Below are 24435 nucleotides of genomic sequence, written 5' to 3'. Positions count from 1 at the left end.
ACTTACTATACATCAGACGTCCCTGTCTATCGGCTGGAGGGCTTCTCCCTGTCAGCTCAAAACCAAGCTTTCAGCAACCTTCTACTCACTTTTGAGCTCACTCACCCAGACCGACTTTCTAAGTCTCCAGCAGAGCTCACTCACACAGTCCACCTGTCTGTGTCTCCAAACAGAGCTCAACTCCCACAGACCCCTGTCTGTGTCTTGCCAAGCTGAACTCACACAGACCCCTGTCTGTGTCTCTCCAAGCAGAGCTACTGACTGAGCTCCTGGCTCTATGTTATATCCCAACCCTCAGTGCTTCTTCATTAATTATCTCACAGGTATCATGAGGGTAACAATAATATAACAGTTTATATAGACATTTTAGAGAATTGTTTAAAGAAGGCTATTTTCTGTTCCATCATAATGGTACTCCAAACCTGAAGAAGTTTATTTGTCCAACATTGGTGGCCAGAGATCAAAAACTTTTAATTACAATAGATACATTTAAAATGGAAAAATGGAAATCTATCCAGAATTCTTGGATAATTCAGAATAGCTGAAAGGGGAGGGGTTACAACACCATATATTTTCCCCTTGTTTGGAAATAAAAGATGCCCAACTAACTATTTTAGATGTAACAGCCAAGGATCCACAAATATTTCATAATTTATTGGGATGGCCATATATGTTTTAAATGCAAAATATTCTGATTAACACAAAAGTGAGTTATTTTTTTTTTGTTTCATTTAATATAAATATTACACAGTATTTATATAGAGTCAACATATTACGCAGTGCAGTACAAAGTCCAAACTCATGTCATAGCTGTCCCTCAAAGGAGCTTACAATCTAATGTCCCTACCTCAGTCATATGTTTCTTTAATAAAGTCCAAGGTCTATTTTGGGGCTAAGCCAATTACTTAACTGCATGTTTTCAATGGCAATAATCGATTCCTTCCAGAAAATGTCAAATTCCCTGTTTTATAAATTGAGCCTATAGAGTTATCCAAGTAACATAAAATGTATTTTTAGATGATTGTCAAACTGACAGCTGAAAATACTAGATTGGCTTTAATGTTGAAAGTTGTATTTTTTTCCATCATTTTCAGGAATCTATGGGAAAGTTAGCTCCTGGTGATGAGATCCTTTCAATAAATGGTAACCAAGTGAAGGACATGTCTTATCAGGAAACCTGTGATTATGTCCAGTGTTTACCTTCAGCTGTAACCTTAGAGGTCCGGAAACCTGTGTCAGGTAAACACAATTTTTCATTCTGGGGTTTGGGTTGTACAACTTGTGCAATGTAGTTTTTCTGGCATACTTCAGTGTTCAGTGATCTATCCAGGATAAAATTGGGAGGGGATGATCATGGAAGATACTAAATATAGATAAACAACAAAGGACATAGTGAATCATAGAAATGAGTGAGCATTGGTGGAAAAAGAGGTAACGAGGAAAGGTGTGGAAAAAAAAATAGGTGAACATCAGTGCATTTTAAAGTATACTTTAAAATTGGGCATTGACATGGATCAATAAAGCACTAAATGTCAAGAAAATACGTAGCTCAAAATGGGCTTCAAAGTGGAAATTTGTCATTCTTGAGTCTTGTGTAAAGTGTTTCTCCCTCCTGCGTGCCAAAAGACAGTTCATATGGTTACTTCCTCCTGTCTCTGAGAAGGACAGTTTATTCAGTTCCTTATTTTAGTACTGTGTACTCTATATGGCTCTTGATGGGTATAGAAGCTGCTTTTAATTATCCTGGTCATCTTGCCAAAAAAGGCCTCTGATTAGTCTCTCGAATATATGTTTTTGTTTCTTGGAAAAAGAAAATAAATTACAATGAAATCATTTTAAACCATTATACACAAATACTGATCAATTATACGTAAATAAGATTCCAAATAGGTTTTGCTAAAATCAGTCAACCCTACTGCCTACAGTATTACTTTATTTTCAATTGCAGAGATTTGGACTGGAAAGTGAAACATAATAGGGGCAGAGTTTAGGAATTGTCAGCGATATGTCATCACAGAGTGTTCATCCATGACTGAAACAACACTTTTAGCGAGACTGACAATCGGTGGACAAATAGTAAATCACTTCTGTTTGAAAGTGAAAGTTCTCCCTTTATCTAATCACACTATTCCATCTGAAAATGAACTTGTTGAGTTTTTTGTTTGCCTCCTAAATGGAAAATTATAGCGGGACACGCAGTCTGGTTATAGACTAAACTCCGACCACCGTATTTTAGACTTCTGCTATGTCCTGGTCACGAAGAATTCTCGTGGAAAATGTGGCTGCTTCTATTAATAACACATTTGTCTTTACCTGCTTAGCGTTTCAAGTGTTCATACACTTTCAAATACATCTTTAAATTATACTGCCTTTGGCTCATCAAATCAGAGTAAAAACATTTGGAAAAAGAGTTTGGTATTCATCAGATCTTTACTCAGCAGTGGAAACTTGTGTCAAAAAAAAAAAAAAGGTGAGGGTATGTGTTTTTGAATTCAGATTTTCCAGTCTTTCTTCTTCCGCCATACTTAAATAGTCACACTTTTGTAACTTTGAAAAGTTTTGTGTTTTCTTTGGAATTTGATTTTTTGGATCTTTTATTTTATTTCTTCATAAACAAGCTCTGGTAATAAAGCATAGAGGAGTGTGTCTCCTTGTGAACAAATTTAGATTTCGGGTGTAGAAGAGCCCAGATGTATGACTCTTGAATGTTGCACTTACAAGTACAAAAAAGGCATATTAATAGTTGTATATGCAGCCTGAATGTATTTTAGTAATACATTGGACCAAATGTACTAAAGTTCTTTAAAACTAGAGAAGATAGACCATCAAAGGATACGCTTGGTGATCCAGGTTTTGTTAAATAGTTCTCACTGTAGGTGCATGCACATGACTGTAATTGCTTTAATATTGTAATTCTCACTATTATCTGCTCTGAACTGGTCAAGGGTCAAGAGAAATCCTTCCAGGTTCCAGAATCACATAGGTTTACACATTCTAGCCTATCTCCTCCAGTATGGGAGAGCTTTGGTAAATCAGACCCTGAGGACTTACCTTGTACGTGGCCAAGTAAAAGGGTTTCTACCAGCATATTCATGTTACCCTGCTGCTATGTTTAGCCACTGGAACTAGAAGGGAAAAAAAGCTTATGTGAGGATATAGACCCACCACTGGGCCAATCACTAGGTAACTTGGGATCAAGTGGGGAAGAAGGAGTTAGTAAAATACTCAACCATACCCATAACTGCCCACGTTTTTACTGAACTTCTAGCTACCAAAATAAATGGCCATGGGAGTAATGGCAAGGAAAGTAAATTAACCTGTGTATGTGGATGGGACAAGGGGGACTTTTGTGACCTTTTACTTTTGTACTGGAAAGAAAGAATAATTTTAAGGCTATGTCCAACCATATGTGATATTTGAGCTGTGAGTAAACTGTTCAAAATGGAGAATGGGAGCTGCATGTAATTATGGTATCAAATGAGCAGGACTGAGAACAGGGGTACTATTTAATGTACAGTGCTGCGTAATGTTGGCGCTATATCAATCCTGTTTCTTAATAATAATAAAAGGGGTAAAGAAACTTTATTTTTTTAATTTTTTTTGCTGTATAATAGTTGCTTAAAATGATTCTTTGAAAGATTGTTGTGTAGTTTTTGTCTATTTATTTTAAAGAATATTATCAAAAAAATCATTTTCTCAAATGTACATTGATTTTTGTGCATAGTAATGCAGGATTTGTTAATCCGGCAGCCTTTATTTTTTGGACTAGTCTTCTTAGTCTAGTTCTTTGTTTGCAGGATTTGACATCTTGGTAGCCCTGTTTAGTCCGTTTTAATGTAGTTAGAAGTTTGAATTTTGGCAGCTTTGGGATTGCTAATTGAAAGTACACCTCAGTAGTGCACATATATTGTTCCTCATTTCTGTGCTTGTTTATAAGTCTCTTTATTTGATTACAGCGGTAGATCGCTTGTCCCACATTATCATGACATCGGGATCAGATATAACCAGGGAAGACCATGTGGAAGAAACGTCAATGGAGAAGGACCTTTCCAACATGCACCTTCATCAGTTATGTCCCAGTGATAATGATTTGGCATCTTCATCAAGTTCCCACGTAGTGGACAAAAAAGGAGAACCTGACCTTTGTTCTTCACCTGGTCATTGTGGTGGTAGTCCTGTGACTAACATTGATGATATTATAAGTGAGCTAGATCAGAAGGATAATATGGAACCTAAGAGGTTTTTAGAACAAGCAGCGTATGTTAAGGCCGATTCACCTGCCAATGAATTGCCCAGCAACAACACAAACTTTACCCCACAATCCTTACCCACCGCTGGCCCTCATGGATTTTCTTTTTTGGACTCTGTTCCTATAGACCATTCAGTTGCTGTAAATAAGAACAGCTTAAGTAGTTACTGTAGAAACTATAGCAGCTTTAACACAGAGGACTTTTCGCTGTCTGAGCAATTTGAAAGTAGCTCCTTTGAACTTTCAAACTCTATGTATGGAACAGTGGAAGACTCTGACAGCGAGTCTTTACTGGAAATTTTATCAGACTCTACAAGCGATATGATTTCATCTCTTCAGAACCAGTCTCTTGTGTCTGAAACTCAGGCAACAACAGATTCAGAGGAAGAATCAATAGAAATATGCTGTGCAAGCAAAAAGGATGATGTTAAAATGCAGAAAGCTCAACATTCTTACCAAACTGAGCCAGTTAATGGTGACCTAAATCAGTTGAGCTTTGGTTATTGTCCAGGTCCACAGTATGAAGAACCATCTAGAAACATGATTGTTTTAGATACTTCACATAATAAAGGTTTCCAGGAATCTCTTGAAGAAGTTGCCATAAATGTGAAAGACTATTTAAAGGAAGGTTCCCCAATAATTACATGCAATCCCACCGAACTTAAGCAATCTGTGTGTGTTAATAATTGTATTAATGCTGCAAGTAGTACAGATGCTAAGGGTCATGCATATATTTCCTCTAGTGATACTGTTTGTATTAAAGGATTAGAATTTAATGTGAATACTAATGTTAGGACTAGTATCTGTTCCAAGGAACCCCTTGGTGCCATACAGTCTCCAGTAAGGAGCTCATGTCACCAGACCTCCACATCAGTTGAGAAAAACGGACCTTCAAAAACAGAAACCAAAACTATAAAAAATTCTACAACAAAAACATCTATTGTAGAAAGATCAAAGTTAAACGGGGCAGGGATGAAGCTACAAGATGCCAAGAGGGCAATAAACAATAATCTAGATATACTTAGCACTCAGATGCCTAAGCCAGGGCCAAAGCTAAAAGGACTTATTATTAAAAGTAAAAACAGGCCAGGTGCTGAAATGGGTAAATCATTACCTAATAAAGCAGAAAGCTGGGACTGTAGGAAATCTTCAGCACAGCCTTCTCCTAAACTTCTACCCAAGAGGTCCACTATATTGGATGGACCATCTTCTCCTAAAGATTTGAGCAACAGAAGAACTACACATAAAACTATACTCTCCCAACCGAAGGTTGATCTTGGTTCAGTAGTCAGTGCCAAGCCAACTCTGCCACCCAACGGAACAAAAAAAGTTCTGGACAAAAGCAACCAAGAAGTTCAGTCGTCTGTTGATTTGGATGAAAACATTCTCACTAGAGGCAAAGTTGCATGCCACCAGACCTCAGATGACAGCAAGTGCTTTAACAGAAAAAGTGATGTTGATAGCAAGTCAAGAGGAGACCTAAGTAGGGTTCCAATAAACACCTCAGCACCCAAGAATGACACCCACAGTTTGGCTTCTCTCCATGATCATGAACAGCAGATGGACAATAATGATATTCGACGTACGTTCATGGAGGTAAAGTTGTCTCCTTCACTATCCTCTATAAACAACATAAATTTAAAAAATGAAAGTCAAAGTAAAACAGACTACACCATATATGACAACTTTGCCATTGTGTACAAATCTCCAAAAAGAGAAGATACTCCCCTTATAGACAAACCACCTAGTGGATCTAAGACCGTGACCAGAACTTATTCAGTGCCAACTAACCTTCCCAATGCTCCAAACAATGATGTTCTTCATAGAAAGAGTAGCCCTTTAGATGACAATTTTAGATTGCCAGTATCATATCAAAGCATGGATGACTACGACGCCCGATATATTTCCAAAACAAATGAGGATAATCAACTAGTCAATGAAAGGGGCTCTGTAAAGAGTGATGTACTAAGGACTATTAGAAGGAACTTCTATTATGAACTCAATTGGCCTCATGAAACTTTATCTTCTTTGACTGTTAAGCAGAGGATAAAGTCATTTGAGAATCTAGTGAACTTTGATAAAAGTGTCATGAAGGTCATTGAAATAAACAACACTCCTTTTTCTTGTAAACCTCCCCTAATTCGGAGGTCTTCAGGTTCCATTCCCTCGCATACGCAGTCCAATGAGAACACAAAGGTGTTAAGGCGTAGCTTGAGCTCCTGTTGTGATAATCAAAGTGAAGTGTCCTTAGCAGCACAAATAACAAAATCTCCATCGAGTGTGGCCTTAACATTTACTGAAAAAAGCCCTGTGAACTCTGTAAAGGACCCTGTAGACCCTGTAAAAGAAAATCCAGTCAATGAATCAACTAGGACTGAGAAAGAAGAGAATTCTGTGCATGGAGTCCAGGTCCGAAAAAACAGGACACCAAGCCACATAAGGCCATCATTATCTCGTTCCAAGTTACGGGAATTGAGAGCTCTAAGCATGCCAGATCTTGATAAGCTTTGCACTGAGGATTTCTCTTTGGACTCTAAAGCTGCACAATATAAAACAGAACTGGAAATTACACCCAGAAGAACTTTAGTATCAGACAATGTATCGTTTGTGAATGACACTAAAGACAATGGTATATATGGATTGGCGTGTGATGGCGATGGAACACAAGATGGGGAACTTGTCAGAAAATTATGGTCCGTAAGGTGAGTGAGCATTTTCCTAATACAGAACATGTACAATATTAGACTCACCAAGACTTACCAAGTGCACAGAATGCTGCATAAAATAAGTGAAAATCACTTAGAAAAGGAAAAAATAACGTCTTTCCATATTCCCAGACACTCAAGAGGCTTGCCTATTTGAGGATGACCTTAGTGGGACCTGTGGCATACAGTGCAGTAGTGACCCATCACAAGAAAAGGGATCCTGTGGTTTTTTAAGATCTACTTGTGAGGCCCAATAATATTATTGACAGGAAACAGTTGAAACCTTTTTAAAGATTTTCTTCTGTAGTGTTTTTCCTCTTCTTTATGCAGCATTTTGTGCACAGTTGGGTAGGGGGCAGCCCCACATAAGTGTACCCTTTATTTTAGCTGAAGGTCCCCTTTAAGGAATGTTAAACAATACCAATTTTACTTTATATTGTATATCAACCTAATTTATGAATAACTGATCCAAGTGAATCTTATCTGAGGGCTAGAAAATATTCTGCAGTAATTTTGCCAGCTTCTTACTCTGTTTAATTTTTGTGTTTAGTTTGGACCAGCTCATCGTCTCAACCCGGGACCAGCAAAGGCTGCAGGCTGTTTTGACGTCTGTTGCATCCAAATCAGATATCATTACTCTGATTCAGGAAGCCAAAGCACAAGTGGAGGTGCGTGTTGTGCATTTATTACATTTTCAGTGGTGAACTTAAATTTGGAATTATTTCTTAGAAACTTTCTTAGACACTCTCTTGGATCTTCATAAACTCCAAAAGTTCAAATAAAACTCCAGATGTGCAAGGTGAACTCCAGCCTATTTTTACAGAGTAGGGAAAGGTCAGAAACTTGGTTATTTTACTGTTACTGGAAGCTTTGCATCCATTCATGTTCAGCTGACCTCAAGAAGTGAGGAAGAATCTCCCCATTGTTGGTACTAAAACAGTTTTCTATGCCAGGATCTGCAATATTTGGTGTGGAGCTTAGGTACATCTATCATACTGGTTAGAATTTATCATGCTGGTTAGAAAGCGTTGCAGAAATTCTCCAGTTCTCATCTGGGTCTTAACAAAGTTCTATCTATTGCTTAAAACAAGCTGCCAGCATTTGTTCAACAAGCTTCAAGTAGTGCTGAATCTTGTTCAAAGTGACAGTCAGCACTCCAATGAGACCTGTTTTTAACATTGCCAAATTGAAGCTTAATAATACTTTTAGGTCTCAATCACATAGGTGTGTGTGACCTTAGCTCTAAGGCTCCATTCAGACATTGCATTTTGGTAACACTTAGTAAGGAGCAGGTGACTGCAACACATAGTAGACTACTTTGTGGTGCCATTTGTTTTCCTAAAGCAATATTTTTCAACCAAATTTTCTTCAAATGATTGAAACAATTTCAGGAGCCTCCTTAGAGTTTACCCCTTGGTGTGTACTTTTCTTTTGCACCGACCTACCTTTAGGTAGATACAAACATTCGCTAGTGCCCTTCCTTCCTAATGCAGCTAGGGCACAGTATTCGAAGGATTTCAGGGAGCCCCTGCTAAAGGGGGAAGAAATCTGTAAATTGGAGGAAGGTTATCATGATTTTCGAGATCCTCATGGTTCACTGCTATCTGGGCCCCGTGGATATTGTTCAAAGTTAACACTCTCAGTCAAGATTAGGTCATTGGTATGTCTTTACTGGATTAGTTAAGGGTGATCATGAGGTATTGTTAGATTCAAGTCCCTTTAAGGTGCGTACACACTTCCAATTTTTATCGTTCCAATCGAACGACGAACGATCGATTGGGCAAAAAATCGTTCGTAAAAAAGTAACCAACGACGCCGACGAACGAGGAAAGTCGCTGGAAACGAACGACCGGACCGACGGATCGGATTAGACGACGATCGTTGAACATCGTTCGTGTGTACGGTCGTTCGTTGATCGTCCATGTTCAGAGCATGCGTGATGAACGAACGTCCGTTCACTTTCCTGTCGTGCACATAGTTCCTCTGTCGCTCAAACGATCGTATCTATTGTGTGTACAATATCTACGAACGATCGTGTCGTTAACTCTATGTGCAGGATCGGTGCTATACGATCGTTCGTATATATCGTGCATGAACGTTCGTCGTTCGTTTTCCAACGATAATAATTGGAAGTGTGTACGTAGCTTTACACTGCTATTTCAGATGGGTGTTTTGAAGACTACTGTTTGTTATTCCAACACCGTTGCATTTTCAATGTTATATTCTGATTTTAGACTAGTTGATATACTTGAATGACATTCGCGCTTATTGTTAATGTTTTTTCTTTTCGGTTTGCACTTATTTCCTGCTCCTACCCTAAACCTAAAGTTTCCTCCATGTTAAAAAGTCCAACATGTCCATTTGATCGAAATGACAAATACATGTATAATAACAAAATATAACTAAGTTGAATTGTGAACGTTAAAATGCAGAGAAACCCCACACATGGGGCCTGATTTAGTAAAGCTCTCCAAGGCTGGAGAGGATACACTTTCATCAGTAAAGCTAGGTGATCCAGCAAACCTAGAATGGATCTGCTCTAGGATTTAGAACATTTGCTAACTATCAGCAAATTACTTTGAAGAAATCCATTCCAGGTTTGCGGGAACACCCAACTTCACTGATGAAAGTGTATCCTCTCCAGCCCTGGAAAGCTTTATTAAATCATTCCCATGGTCCTATTTGTCCCTTTATAAATAGACTCTTTGTTCTGAAAGAATTCTGTTGAAAAAAGAATAACATCTAGGCATTAATTTATTGCAAATCCTTCACACAGCCAAAATTTAACTTCAAAGTCTCACTAACAGTATACAACAGCCCCATTTCTCTCCGTCACGTGCGGTCGGACAGGACAGGGCATGATGCGGCTTGTAAAGCTTTACTCAGACCTCCTGTTTTCCTTTGTACATTTTAGACTAATGAAAATAATATTACATTTCTTAATAAGCCCTTGGAATCGTACCACACAGGAAGCCGTCTGCGGGAACTAAATTCTTTTCTGCCAGTCGTTGCGTTGCCCCTGCGTATGTTTTCTCGCATATTTGAGGTTCCATATATTGGCTGTTTGTTCAGCGTATTCTTACCGTTTTTACTCTTGTGGTTAAGAAAACCTTCTAATGGTACTTTTCAGATTACATAAATAATTTTTGGGCAAGTTTGTCTGGAAGGTTCAGTGTGCGCTGACTTTGGGGATAGCTGGGTGGTAGAAGATTTCACAATTTATTTGGCCTGTTTAATATGTTAAGAAATCTGTTGATCCTGAGTGAAGCTGCCAAGAGATTTGATAGTTCTGGTATTTGTTAGCTTGAAGATAATTGAAGAAAAGCTGCTTCGGCTCAGGGCCGTAATGGTTAGTAATCATAGCAAAATAAAGAGAACCTGTCATGCAGCAGTTTGACTATTCCTTTTTAAATAAGTAATTTGTATACTTCAAGTATAACCTTTGTTCATGTTGGATAGATTAATTTTCCCAGTCCTAGGGGCGATGATCTCATCAAAAAGAGAAAAGATGAATCTTAGTATGAAAGCAAACGGTAGACAGTAGCTTTTAGGCCTCATGGGGCTTTTCACCTTCTCAATGTTAAAACTCTAGAGTCATTTTAAAATAATAATAAAGACCAAAGGATTTTTTTCATATAAACCTAAACAGGTATAATAATTCAAACAGAATATTTTTTAATGAACTGGTTTTAAGTAATTTTAAGAAATTTTAGGAAATATCGAACTACATGAGATCTCAACTGGGTAACGCAGCTTACGTTGGGTACATTCATCTTGCATCTGAGATACTTCTGACCTGTGTCTGATCACCTTCTTATCTGCTTTGTGCTGCATTTGTATTTCCTTTGTGTTTTTTGGGGGAAAACAACTATTATGATGCTACCAAATGCTCATGCATATAAGCTGTAACACATTTCACTTACTGTGAGAGAGAAGGTAATTTGTCGAGCTTTCCCTTACAGAATGAACATAGACGTCTATCTTTGCCTTATGGTTTTTTATCTTTTCTTTCTTTACACTGATCTGTGAAACTTTGAGTGTATGGTTGGCAAAGTAAGCTGTATATGCCACTTAGTGCAAGTTCGAAATACTTACATTGACCTTCCCATTGCATTGGCTGCCAACAATTACTATTCACTGACCATCCCATTGATCCCGTTGCATTGACTCCAACCATTACCTTTAGACCTTTCTAGTTGTGCTTTTTACATTGACTCCTAACCGTCGCTATATACCAACCTTCCTCTGTACAATGGCTTCCAGCTATCTTTATACTTTGTCTTTCTGCAAGCTCTGCGTATCTATAACATGAGCACAGTTTGTTTTGCAGTCTTCCAGGTTGGTTAGCCTCAGCCAGAACTAATGCAGAGTCAGGAGCAGGGCAGCCAGTTATAGATGGATCAGAGCCTTTTTGGAAGCCCTGGGTAAAGAGATGTGAGACATTTTTGGTTTGGACAAGCAGGAAGGCTGTCTGGCATACTCTGAAAGTACATTTTTGAGGTCCATAGTAAAAGGTCAGATTCCATTTTCCAGGACAGGCTGTGCTGAGAGCCGTGTTTTGACCTGGTGGGTTATAACTTTCCCAAGCTTTGTTGCAATAATGGAATATAGTGTTGCCTACTACAATACCCACAAATGCGAACAGCACTATAATAAACCAATATTATTAACCACCAATATATGTCAGAGTGTTTGTGTGGGACTGTACGGGACTTTGAACATTGTTCTGTCTGCAGACAAAATATAGCTACAATTTGAAAAGGCATGGCATCAATACACTTTCATTAATTTTAGAGAAACTGTTAAAAAGTCAGTTCAAGTTATATTACAGCTTGTTGATGCTAGAGAGCTTAAAAAAATAAAGAGGTACAGTCACACTGACCATTCAGGGCAAAGTGAGGGTTTTCATTTAAAGGCCATCCAGATCACCCTATAGTAACATCTTCTGTGCTCCATCACATCCACCTCCAAAATGTTTCATGTAATACAAACAATTTTAGGATGGGCACCCTGTTATGTGTCCAAGCACTGCATGGGAGGAATTCACATGCCCCCCATACCTAGAAGCATCAGATATTTTGTAGCAAATGTCACTGTTAGAGTCACAGAGTTAAAGTTGAACCTTCAATCGCCTAGGTGGACAGAAACAAAGTCAGAAATAGTCATTCCATATGCAAACCTTTATTTGGATAGTTTTTGAATAGGGACAGAGTATTTTGGAGGAATTTCTCCCTATTTCCTGCTCTTGCAAAAAGGGAAATAGACAAGACTAAAAAGCTGGGAGAGGTTTTACCATTCTTGTCTGTTTTCTTTACCTTTTGTCATGGTGAAATGACATCTTTCACTAAGCAGGAAGTGAAAGAATCTCTTCCATGGAACCAACTGCAACAAAACCCTGACATTTCTTATTCTTTTCCACTATTGGACTGCCAGCCTGGCTCCACTTTCAAACTTCATTCTTTTATTCTTGAAATTCCTCTTTAAATTCTAGATTTGACTTCTGGTCCACCACCATTTTCTGCAGTAGAGTGGAAAATTACAGAACACGTTTCAGAAACTTTACATATTGTATTTTGTAGACTTCATAGTTTTAGCTCAGACATGAGGCTGAGGGATAAAAGAATTTTCCGTCTCTGTTTTCCCTAAGCATTATTTAAATTGAGTTTAAAGCATGTGAACTATTTTTTGGGGTGAATGGAAGACATTACTTTATTGTCTTGGAATATGATGGCATATACCAAGGTGTTTAATGTTTAGGAATGTAGCTAAGGTTTGACCCCTGTTTTGGATCACCCTGTGTTTATATTTAATATATTCTTACCATGGTCTCTTTTATGTCTTCTTGCTGACAAATCAATACCCGTTAGATATGGCTTTCTTAACCAAGTAAATCTCTTTTTTTATCACTAGATGATAATTTGTCTCATTTGTGGTTTCAAGTCTGTTTCAGTTCCTAATATTTCAGAGTTTTATAGCTAGGGGCTTGGTTACCATCTGCAATAAAACAGTCTTGTTGGCAGGTATGTATATGTGGTATCTGATTCTTTTTCTTTAGTGTGGTTTAGTGGTAGAGATAAATATCCTCCTTCTTGTTCAGCGGGACTGTGCTTAACCCTACAGACAATCCTATAATTACTGCCTTATGCTGTGTGGATTTATTCACTTGTTCAGAGAGTTCAGGTCTAACGTTTTAAAATGTTTTTGTAGGTTTCATACTTGCTTTATATGCTGGTTTTAATGGTTATTTTAATTTTTTTGTGTCATTTAGTTTTGCAAGATCAGTTATATGTACATATCTCAAGCCTTAGCAATTTTGGTACTTGGATTAGCGTATCTTGTTTCCTGGTTCTTACAGTCTTTCAATTTCACAAGATTACCATCATAATTTGTAAGTCTGGTTCGAGGGTTTATATGAAACACAGGTTATGTGTTTGACCTGGCAGATTTGTTGAAAAGCAAATTACCATTTTTTCTTTATAGAGGGCACAGAGGAAGTTCATGTCCCAAGAGTTTCAGTATACACTATATGGCTAAAAGTTTTCCAAAAACTGACCATCTGCAACACCCATTGCAAGCCTGGTCTTCTCATCCATCGTCACCACTTGACTGATAAGCCACATTGTGGCTGAATTGGGACAAATACCCACAGAAGCACAATCTTGTGGAAAACCTTCTCAGAAGAGAAGAGGCTTTAATAATTGGGAAGAGGAATGCTAGCAGGGGTCGATTCATTACTTTAATATTGCCTATGGCTTTGAATTACCATGTGTATAGCTTTGGCTTTGAATTTGACTTAGATTGGGATATCTACATAGATGTGGTGATCAGGTCTATAAAATGTTTATCTATGAGTAAAGAGATGGCATTGTATATATCAAATACAGCTTTGTTCCTCTATTCTGCTATTTAAGTGGGAAACAGGTTTCCACTCTAATCTCTTCTAGCTCTAAATATAAAGGTCCATGGTGTAAGACACAGAAACGTTCACAGAAATTTGGGTAGAGGAGAAAGAAAAAAAAAAAAGAGCGGTGAGATAAATACCTAGAAGAAATACTTTTCAGGTAAAACCATCGTTTTGAGTGCAGAAAACATTTACAGTTATACCCAAACATAAACAGGGTTACTTATTTTTAGCTGAAAATACAGGAAAATGTTTTGACTCTGGTATAAACCTTAGGGCACAAAATGCCTTCAAAATGCTAACATTCAAAACAGTAATCCATAGAAACACCAATGGGAATAAACATAAATCAAATTAGTGAATCAGTACATCTATGGTGTGATATTTTTAAACATTTAAAGGTGGAAAAAATTAAAAATCACATGGGTTCTGCATATATCTGCATATCTTTTCCTTTTAACAGGTTAAAGTATTTTATTCGTTATGATGGATCGCCCTTAAGTTATCATTTGTGTGTTGTTATTGGCCACCAGTAGATGGCACTGTGTCTTCATGTAAAGTGTGTAACAAACTCATTCCCCAAAGGGCAAGAGTTTGTTATACATTTTACAACAAGGCACAGATCCATCTGCTGGTATGATCCAAGTGTAAACCAAGGGCTCTATTTAAAATTAACCCCCCCCCCCCCTTCCCCGTCGATGTGTCTGAAAGAGATGGTCATATTTCTCTAGGCGTATCAGTTCCTAGTAACAATAATAACTCATTCTGTCATCTAGTGGCCAATCTCACAATCTCATAATTCCACACCTGTCACAATAGGGAACGCTATCTGTGTAAGCATAAATTATGAACAAATCTAGAGTGAATTGACAGGGGAATCATTTATAAATAGATTCTTTTTCTAATGGCTTTTTCAGACTTGTTTTATACTTTAGTATAAAAGGTGTATTCTAATTTAATTATACGAAATGTCAGAAATTCAAACGGGTCTTTCAGTAACTTTACAATTGCATGAATACATTCATGACATGTCACAAATAAAGCGTACTTTTTTCAGTTAAACTCTTTATTTTATCATTAAAAAAATAATTTAGCTCCAATTTAGTGACTTTGTCCAGGGTCAAATGATGCTGCATGTTCTCCTTTCTACTAGCTATTAAATGCTTGCTTACTATGCAGTACTAATTGTAATAGACAAATGCACTGGTGATACTGTAATTAGAAGTTTCCATTGGGTAGAATTTATTATTATGTGAAGGGGTGTTAATGACATCACTAGGGTTGGCGACATAATTCCATTTTTGTTTTTCCTAACAGAGGAAAGAAGAAGTGTATTTTGTGGTACTGAATAAGGAAGAGGGAGCTGGTCTGGGATTCAGCATTGCAGGAGGAGTGGACCTGGAACAGAAATCCATCACTGTGAGTAACATGCAGGTGTGGTGTGTCTGCCTAGCAGCTGGGATCTAAATCTCAATGATGTATTACACAGCCTCCATAGCAGCCCATCAGCCTTCTTTCAGCAGTGGGCTGCATGGCCAATTACTCTTCAAGGCAGAAGTGACACCTGCTCAGCTGCGGCCAGACAGAGCTGCATTCTAATGTTAAAAACACGCAATAAATATGTCTGATTGGGAACCGTTTATGTGCAAAACTCCTACAAATGTTTTAAACATTATGTGTAATCACAAGGCAGCAATGTGCTCTGAGCAAGTAGAAAAAAGCACATTGCTATTATTATTCGTTTGTATATTTTTTTGTCTAAATATTCAACATCCTTGTGATACCAAGGTAGAATATGAGTGATAGACTATTAAGGATATTTGGGCTTTCAAGTGAACCTGTCTTGCATTTTAAACTCTACTTGTATCCTGCTATTTATATATTTGAACTCCGATAAATTCAAGCTCTCAATAACCAGTAAGTCATAGTAAATACGGAAAAGGATTTCAGAGGTAATAGTAAACACATATGTATACAAACAATGTTTTATTACAAACATATTAAAATACAAATATGCATTTTCTATTAAAATTCAGCAAAACATTGCTCCTTCTAATGGGTTCAGTTGTGAGGGCTGGTGCAGAGATCTTTATGCTGAAGAGATTTAAAAAAACTAGGGGGTAATTCAGCTGCCTAAATCGGAATTGTTGCTGACACTTAAAGAGCCAGTCTAGCCAAAGCTAATATTTCCACAATTGGCAGAATCTCAAGCAATAAACCACATGACCAAATCTTCTATCTCCCAGGGAATCTAATGGTTAGATATTTGTTTTTTAGTTCCTAGGTCTGCATTTCTGCAGTGTTGTTAAGGGGGATTTTCCATTCTCCCAGCTGAATTTTTATTCTATATTGTTGGGAATGTAAAGGAGGTGCTGAAACATGGTGGATAGGCAACCCTAAAATGTATAGGCAGATGGGGGCATATAGTACTCCACAGATAGCTAAAATATCACTTTTTGGTGAACCTGCTAGAAAGCCAAATTTGGAGTTTCTCCTAAAAGGGAATTCTAAGCAAAAGGAAAACTCTGATTAGGATATATATATATATATATATATATATATATATATATATATATATATATATATATATCTCAAAATATCAAAAACTTGTCTACCAATGTTTGTTCTTGGGTAAAATATAGGTAGTGGGTCAGGTAATTTACTGAATCTTTGTTCTCCAAACGACATTCCATACAATCCACAGGGTTTAAATGCATTGGATGGCACGATTAGGTCCCGCGTTCGAATCTTGGCCAGGACAATCGGGCTTTGCATTCCCGTTTCCTTCCATGTCCTATACTGTTGGTAATACTGCAGACTACACACATTATTTTATTAGAGTTTACTGGTAACATTTATTCAGGGCAGAGATAACCGATATTATCGTCTCTCTTCACAGGTGCACAGAGTTTTCTCAAAAGCAGCATCATCGCAAGATGTCACCATTGAGAGAGGAGACCGCATTCTGTCTATCAATGGCTGCTCTCTGCTTGGGGCGCCCCATGGCGACGCTCTGAGTGCTCTGCACAAAGCCAAGCTGCACAGAGAGGCCGTCGTCGTGATCCGAAAGGAAAGTGTCAGGGAAAAGCCAAATCGGCCAGACACTTCCACCACAACGGGAGGAAGACACTCCACATCTGGAAGAGATGTCACCATGGTAACAGGACCAGGTAGGAGGTGAAGCTCAGGACATGTGGAAAAAATTCATGTAAAAGTCACATTTGTTTCACATTATCTCCAGGAGACGTCTTTTTCTGATCTGGATATGGCTCCAGTCCGCTTCTTCACAAGTCATCATTCTCATTTTTTTTTGTTTTGTTCTGGCGTTAGGAATGAATGTACTTGCCTAATGGTTTCACAGAGGTTCTGTCCTGTAATACTCAATTATAGTTTTATAGAGAAAATTTTACACATGGTAGAAAAAACTTTTAAATGATTTGAAATAATAGAACTTCATTCTGAGTTAGAGAAGCAGTGCTTTAGTGTACTTTGTAAGGATATATAGGAGGAACCAAAATGTTCCACTAAATGGAAGCTTGGCTTATGCAGGCCAGGTACCCTCCTTCTCCCCAAATCACCCACTGTAAATGTACCTGTAAAGGAAAAAGTTGCATTTATACCTATCTTCCCCCTGTCTTATGGCTGCATCGCCAAGCAAATCATGGTGTGACCGTCCTTCAAGGTAGGGTCCATTGGAACACAGTGCAGGAGAAAACTGGATTCTCTGTGTTCCAAAGGACTCAACTTGGAATTATTATTATTATTATTATTATTATTATTATTAATAAACAGGATTTATATAGCGCCAACATATTACGCAGAGCTGAACATTAAATAGGGGTTGCAAATGACAGACGAATACAGACAGTGACACAGGAGGAGAGGACCCTGCCCTGAAGAGCTTACAATCTAGTAGGTATGACAGTAATCTCATGACTATTGATGAGGTGGGGTGAGTATAACTTAAACTTTACTTATATACTTCACTCATAGGGTGAGTATAATTATAACTTTTTCCTTTTACATATTTTTTTTTTTTTTTTTTCATCTACATATAGCTGATTTAGGAGGGGAAGGGGCCCAGCCAGTGTAGGAGGACCTTCTAATTTTGCTGGAAGGTAAACTTTAACATATTGTACCTTACCAGTCTGAGACTCTGGTGACTACATTATTTTCTTTTTCAGCTTTTCAGCAAATTCAAAAAATTACCTAATGATTTTGCCAGATTTGCAGTGTCCTTGTTACTTCCTTTGAGAAATTGGACAAGATTATCTTACTTCCAAGCTAACTTGGAGAAGGTGTAGTAGTTTCCTCTGGGTACTCTGGTTTCCTCCCACATTCCTAAAAACATGCAGTAAGTTTTTCTTTTGCTTCCTCTCAAAAATTGGCCCTAGATGGTGTTATGACGTATGACTATGGTAGGGTCATTAGATAGTCAGCCCCTTTGAGGGACAGTTAGAGTTTGGACTTTCTAAAGTGGAGTGTAATATGTCAGCACTAAATAAATACATAAATACTTACATCTGGAGCTTGGAAGCTAGATGCTATCACACTAATATTCCAACTATATAATAGAACCATATAGATAGTGTAAAAATGTTTAGGTTTGTTTAGGAACCATATGTACATATTAACACAAACATTAACTACACTTTAAGATACTTTAATATGCTTAAACCAATGGTCCAATAAAACCATATTTAGTCAACTATATAAAATACTTGCAGTTACAGTTTTCTTTTTCTAGTTATTGGATTTCTTTGCATTCATCAAACCCATTTCATGGAACAAAGTCCACTTTTTCAAGAATGTTTATGCATTGGGGGTGAACTCTTAAGGTTCAGTTCTGACCTGCCTTGGGATCGAGTGATCCTGTGTTGCTCCTAAGAGCTGACACTTAGCCAGCTGCTCAGTCATTCATCATAGTGCGAGTTCTTAAAGAACAAGAATCTGCACATTGGCAGCTGGAGTGGTACTGTACCACTTATTGCCGCCCCCATTCATTCTCAATAGGGCTACCACTGTGAGAAGCTACGTGTAGTGTCTTACAAGAGGCAGGAGTTCACTGGCATGAGGAAGCAGAAACCACACTAACCATACACAAGCTGTTAGACCACACACTACGTTACCGGACTGATCTTCAATTAACAGCTAATATTTATCAACAGAGGTGATCAAACTGAACATTGATCAAACTAAAGTCGGTTGGTGTATGGCTTAGCAGTAACCTGTGTAGAGAGCATAGTTGAAAGAGGAACCCAGCACGTCTTCCAACTACAGGTTGCTTGGAGGGGGAGATATAAGACAAGGCTTTACAATAAAAACCTCCAGAATACAGTACTTTTCCTATTACCCTCTAAGATTTTGTAATATCAGTCTGTCAATATGTTGATGATTAGCACGAGATTTAATCTAGAAAGCAGCGGCGGGTAGCGTGTTCTGCACAGACCTCACAGATAGTCTCAGAGGCCATATGTTACATCTGCACACACATTTATCTCAGTGGTTTATCTTTCTTTACATCAGAGCAGTTATCAAAACCACTCTGACACTCTGTTTCAATGCATTGCTATAGATTCTGATTGTATAATACCATTGTGATACAGAATGGTGCATGTCTGCTGTGAAGATTTTATAATCTAGGGATGAAGATCTTTGCTGACTTTTGCATTATGTAAATGGTTCTATCTACCCAAAAGTGATACAGTGCTCAGCCCAGAATTTTTTTTAAGCTGGGTGAGAAGAAATTTTAGGCGGGTGGCAGCCCCTGTATTATGACCCAACTGTTCTGTAACCACCGAAAAACAGCCGGGTGGTTACTTAAATGTGCCGGGTGGTGCGCCCAGCTAAAAGGGGCTGGGGAGAACACTGGTGATATGTTAGATATGGAAAAGGCTGGAAGGCTAAGTCAGCTTCTGTCTTGGTTATTAAATGATCTTGGGATTGGGGTTGGCACAGCAAAAAACGTCTACAAATTTAGGACCGTTTTCCTATTGGACGAGAATCTGGTGTGTGTACAGCACCCATTTTTGGAACGTCCGCCCTGGTGGATCCATGGATGAGGAACAATCTAAATAGAAGCAAAGGGGGGAGAGCGTGCAGCAGGGTGCCACTCGGTCCTTCATCCCCTCTCCATACGGATGAACGGTGCTGTATGTACAGCACTCGTTCATGCATCGTGCAGTGCTTAGTCGTTGGAAAGGATCGTGAAAATCCTTTCCAACAACAGTTATTGCACGTGTGTACCCAGCCTTAGTGGTCTCCTGAACAAATTTTCCCATTGAAAGATTTTTCATCTACTCTTGGTATGGGGATATTTGTTAAATTTTCTATCCTTCTTATCTCATTGACAGTGCTTACCAAGACAGAGAGAGGGATTAACCTTTAATGGGAGACACAACACTCATGAACTTTAAGCTCGCCAACAATTTTTGCAGAGATCTCTGACAAGATTTGTTCACCAGTGATTCTGGATCTCTTGGTGGTCAATATACCCTTGCTAATGTAAGCGGAACCCCGTATTTGCCTACTTATGTCAGAATACTCCATGCCAAAGACTAGACCCCCTGTGCTGGGACTTCTTAACGGCAATTCATTGTTTTGTATTGAACACCCCCTTCATTTCCAAGTCTCAGAGTGTACATCTGTGATTTCCGATTTCCAATACTAAAAGCAATATTTGGAAAAAAGCTGAGTGCTCAATCAACGGACATAATACATTTCCTGGCAGACTTATTCACCAAATGTTACCTAAACAACACAGCTTCAGGTTTTGGGGGATGCCTGTGTTTTGCTTTCTTTTTCAGAATTGACATGATTGTGCCTTCTCTGATACAACATTTCAGCCTTGGATATTGATAGTGATCTTGTATGATAGCTGATTAGGGTGGCACCATGCTTTTGAAGAGAAAAGCACATGAAGGCATTTTTTGGGAAGGGGGGGGTATTGTGGTTGGCATGACCTGTAGTAAGTACCCTGTAAGGTTACACATACGCATTACATGGCATTACCTTAACATAAATAATAATATGTGTGAATGTGTACATACATGTTTTGTACATGTACACTAACTGTAATAACTTATTTTATTACACTGCTAATTTTTAGTGACATTCAAAAAGGCTTTATCTAAAAACATTCCAGAGTCCTGAGTCCTTTCCGCATTTCCTAACAAATACATCTGCATAAAACAGCCTTGATACTCGAACATTTTTCCAATCTTCCAACCTGCCTGGCCATGTTCCATATCATTCATAAATTGCTGCAGAACTAATGTAAATTCCCCCCAGTGACCTATAAGGGAGGCCCAACCTTGCCAGGGACTTAGGTTAATGCCTTTTCTTGTTGGTTTTGGAGACTAGGGAGTGTTAAGCTTGTATGAAGCACAGGAACTCCTTCTGGTACTGTACATTAAAGTGTAATTATGTGACACACCCAGAGTCTGGGGTTCAGTGCACACCGGCAGAGCTCCCCTTTGTGCTAGGCGTTTATATTATAATATTTACACAGGTTGAAGTCTTTAGCTCACCGCCAGGAATGTTCTCTGTAATGTGCTGAGACGGTCATTGTCTTAAATCTGAGGCCTTTTAGTCCTTAAAGAACTCCTGACTAAACAAATGGTGTTTTCAACACTGGAGCTGCCGTCATCTCAAAATGTAACTTAATATTAATTTTGGTAATAGCTGATCTCCAGCATCATCAAGTTCTTCTGTCTCTTTATTACTTCTGGCTGTGATCCTAAGGGGGGATTTCACTTTCTCTCCTTTTGACAAAAGGCCAAAAAATGGGTTGTGTGGGAGTGTCTAGGACAGAATAGCAAGAACGAGAATAAAATTATTGGACCTGGTTTATAAAATCTCCCCAAGGCTGAAGAGGATACACTTTCATCAGCTGGTTGATCCAGCAAACCTGAAAAAGATCCGTCCCTCGTTGGGGATGCGAGGCCAGGGGAAGCAGATGCCGTCTGGGCATCTGCTCGCGAGTCATAGGCTCGAGGGCGGGAGCGGGCAGGAAATTAAAGATAGTCAGGGTTTTATAATGTACAGCTTTTACATTTAAAAATCCTCATTAATTGTACCGCCAGGGAGGTTAAAAACATTTGCTAACAAATTTAAAAAGTCCATTCTAGGTTTGCTGGATCAGCCAGGTTTACTGATGAAAGTGTATCCTCTCCAGCCTTGGAGAGCTTTATTAAATCAGACCCATTGTCAGAAGTTTTACCCTTCTTCACCCACCATCAGGGAACAATGATGGCCATACAAACCTGACAAGGTTCTAAAGAGCTTTATACTGAAGTTAGGAGAGCTGCCATTTATCTAGTATACCTAAACCACCACCATAATTATGTCAACTGCTCTAAAGTTACCACAAATACAAGTTCATGTTTACTCAAGTCCATTTGAAGTCACAGAAATAGATATTCATTCAGATAAGCATTGCATTATCATCCTCTATTATTAGGTTTGTGGAGTCCAATAGGCCCTGGCGTTTGACCACAAGGCTTTGTTAATACCACTACCTAGCATGGTGGTTATCAGCCACAGCTGCCAGCTTGATGTTGGTGGGCAATGGTCAAACACCCCCAACTGCCACACTAATGCCTCCATAGGGGCAGATACTGTTTAAAGTGCATGGCTATGATTATGAAGTGGTAACCATTTTTCACAGGCCCCCACTGGCGGCATGTGTGAGCAAGCGAGATCTGGGTAGCCATGCCACCATTCTTTTTGTGGAGGACAAGTTTGTGTGAGAACATTTGACGCATGTTCATTCTGCACAAGGCGCTGGGCGGTTAGAGCAAGAAACATGAGTATTTTAAGGCATGTCTAAGCAAAAAGGAGTTTGACATCATATATTATGATGGTCTAGGACTATAAAGAGGAAAAAAAAAACAATATGTTTATAGAAATCAGTTTATTTTATAAAGTTTTAAGGTCCAGATAGTGGCAGATAACAGCAATATGGTAGCACATGAAAAGCAGTCCCGTTAGGGTACTTACTCTGAATCATGACTATGGAATCGCCTTCAGCTGCCTAGTGCTCTTTTCGGCTGTCAGCAGCTTACAGTGGCAAGTCCTGTATGTGCTGTCAAAGGGTGATGTTCTAGCAAATCCAGCCAAATAAAGCTTCTGGATGAACAGTTGGACAGTTCCTGCTGCAGCAGCTGTTGTGGGGTGTTAGGTGCTGATATAAGCTTGGAGTAGTACACAGGTTTACTCAGGGTTAAGGAACAGGAGAATCGGAATAGATTAGGTATGCTATAGGATCAATGGGAGTTTGTGGAAGCTGTTCATCATCACGACAGCGAAGAGGCATGAGCAATCAATGCAAACATTTTACACATATCTAGTTATGGTGTATGAAGTATCAGGAGTGATAATACTGCGGTAATGGGAATATAGTAAAATATTGACTAGTTTTAGGTTGGTTTTTAGCTCTGTGTAGATTGCGATGCCTCCTTTACAAAACTGTCACCAGAATGCCTAACATTCAAGTTGTAACAAAGTAACTGGAGATCTTTTTCAGGTGCTTTTAATTGAAAATACAATCATATGGAATCTATTTGGTTCAAAGCAATCTGCCATCCATGTTTTCCAGTTTCATGCAAAAGTTCCAGTTGCGATGAAAACCAATAAAAAGTGTCTACTGACTGCTACAACAATGATTTTATTAAGTTACAGTGTACTTTTGATGATTATCATATTAAGTTACACAAATTTGGGAAAGAGTCAAAACCACATGGAGCAGATTGCTATACACCATTTAATTCTAGTTCAAAATTAATAGTTGAAAGCTGATCAAAAGCATCTGAAATTACATAGATTTGCCATGGGTATGGTCAGAGTTATTATACTATATCATTGGAAGCTTGGTAATAGATTTAAAATAACCCAAATTTGTACATAGGACTGGTTTCTTAGTATGATGTTAGTTTTTAACTATTTACTTTAAGCACGTAAAACAACTTAATATGATTTTTATACTAAGAGATGGTCTAAGCTGACCTTGCCCAGTTAGTGTTATGGTCCTCTGCCTTTATTATTTTCTGAATCACTAACCCAGATTGCAGCTCCAGTGATTAGCTTATTATGGCATAGTTACCTGCATGCTTGTTTCAGGTTTGTGACTGTAACTATTGATGCCAAAGGATCACAATGTATGCCCATTTTGAAGTACAACTGTTCCCAGACAGCAGACATCCTATATTCCTAGCAAGCAAGTGGGCGACCATCCCTGACCTCTGTAGCTGCATGTACTGTGAACTAATGTATTCTTAATCATTGACTCTGAAGTTGGATTTATTCAGTTTTTAATGAGGTTTTTTAATATTAGAAGGCTGGTATACCTACAAGAAAAGTGGTTACTGCTTTACAAGCCTGGCCTTTACACTGCAAACTGCCTCTGGCCCTATAGAGGAGCCACAGGGTTGTTAGAGAACCACCCACCTAAATGCTTGGTAGACACCTGCAACCTGCTGTTTTCAAGCTTCTGTCTATCAGTCTCACATTAGGGGTGGACCACTTGACCTCACAGGAAAAGGATTTATTGATGCTGGGCATCTTCCAGCCTAGAAGAGAAC

The 24435-nt window shown here is 38.5% G+C and overlaps 1 protein-coding gene across 5 annotated transcripts in view; it reads left to right on the top strand.

Annotated features, from left to right (window-relative positions):
• Positions 1-24435, top strand: part of PDZD2 (PDZ domain containing 2) — a 211405-nt gene that overhangs the window by 176431 nt on the left and 10539 nt on the right. For 4 of the 5 annotated variants that reach the window (XM_072416553.1, XM_072416552.1, XM_072416557.1 and 1 more), the window contains 5 exons: positions 1095-1239; positions 3957-6951; positions 7505-7622; positions 15173-15274; positions 16755-17025. In XM_072416553.1, the coding sequence (XP_072272654.1) occupies positions 1095-1239; positions 3957-6951; positions 7505-7622; positions 15173-15274; positions 16755-17025 (3631 nt within the window). Of the gene's footprint in view, positions 1-1094; positions 1240-3956; positions 6952-7504; positions 7623-15172; positions 15275-16754; positions 17033-24435 lie in introns of all 5 variants that reach the window. The other variant, XM_072416555.1, reaches the window with a different exon arrangement.

The sequence above is a fragment of the Pyxicephalus adspersus genome, chromosome 6 (genome assembly GCF_032062135.1).
Source record: "Pyxicephalus adspersus chromosome 6, UCB_Pads_2.0, whole genome shotgun sequence".
NCBI classification, from domain to species: domain Eukaryota; kingdom Metazoa; phylum Chordata; class Amphibia; order Anura; family Pyxicephalidae; genus Pyxicephalus; species Pyxicephalus adspersus.
The sequence above is the reverse complement of the archived record's forward strand: the minus strand, read 5'-3'. Positions and strand labels throughout refer to the sequence as shown.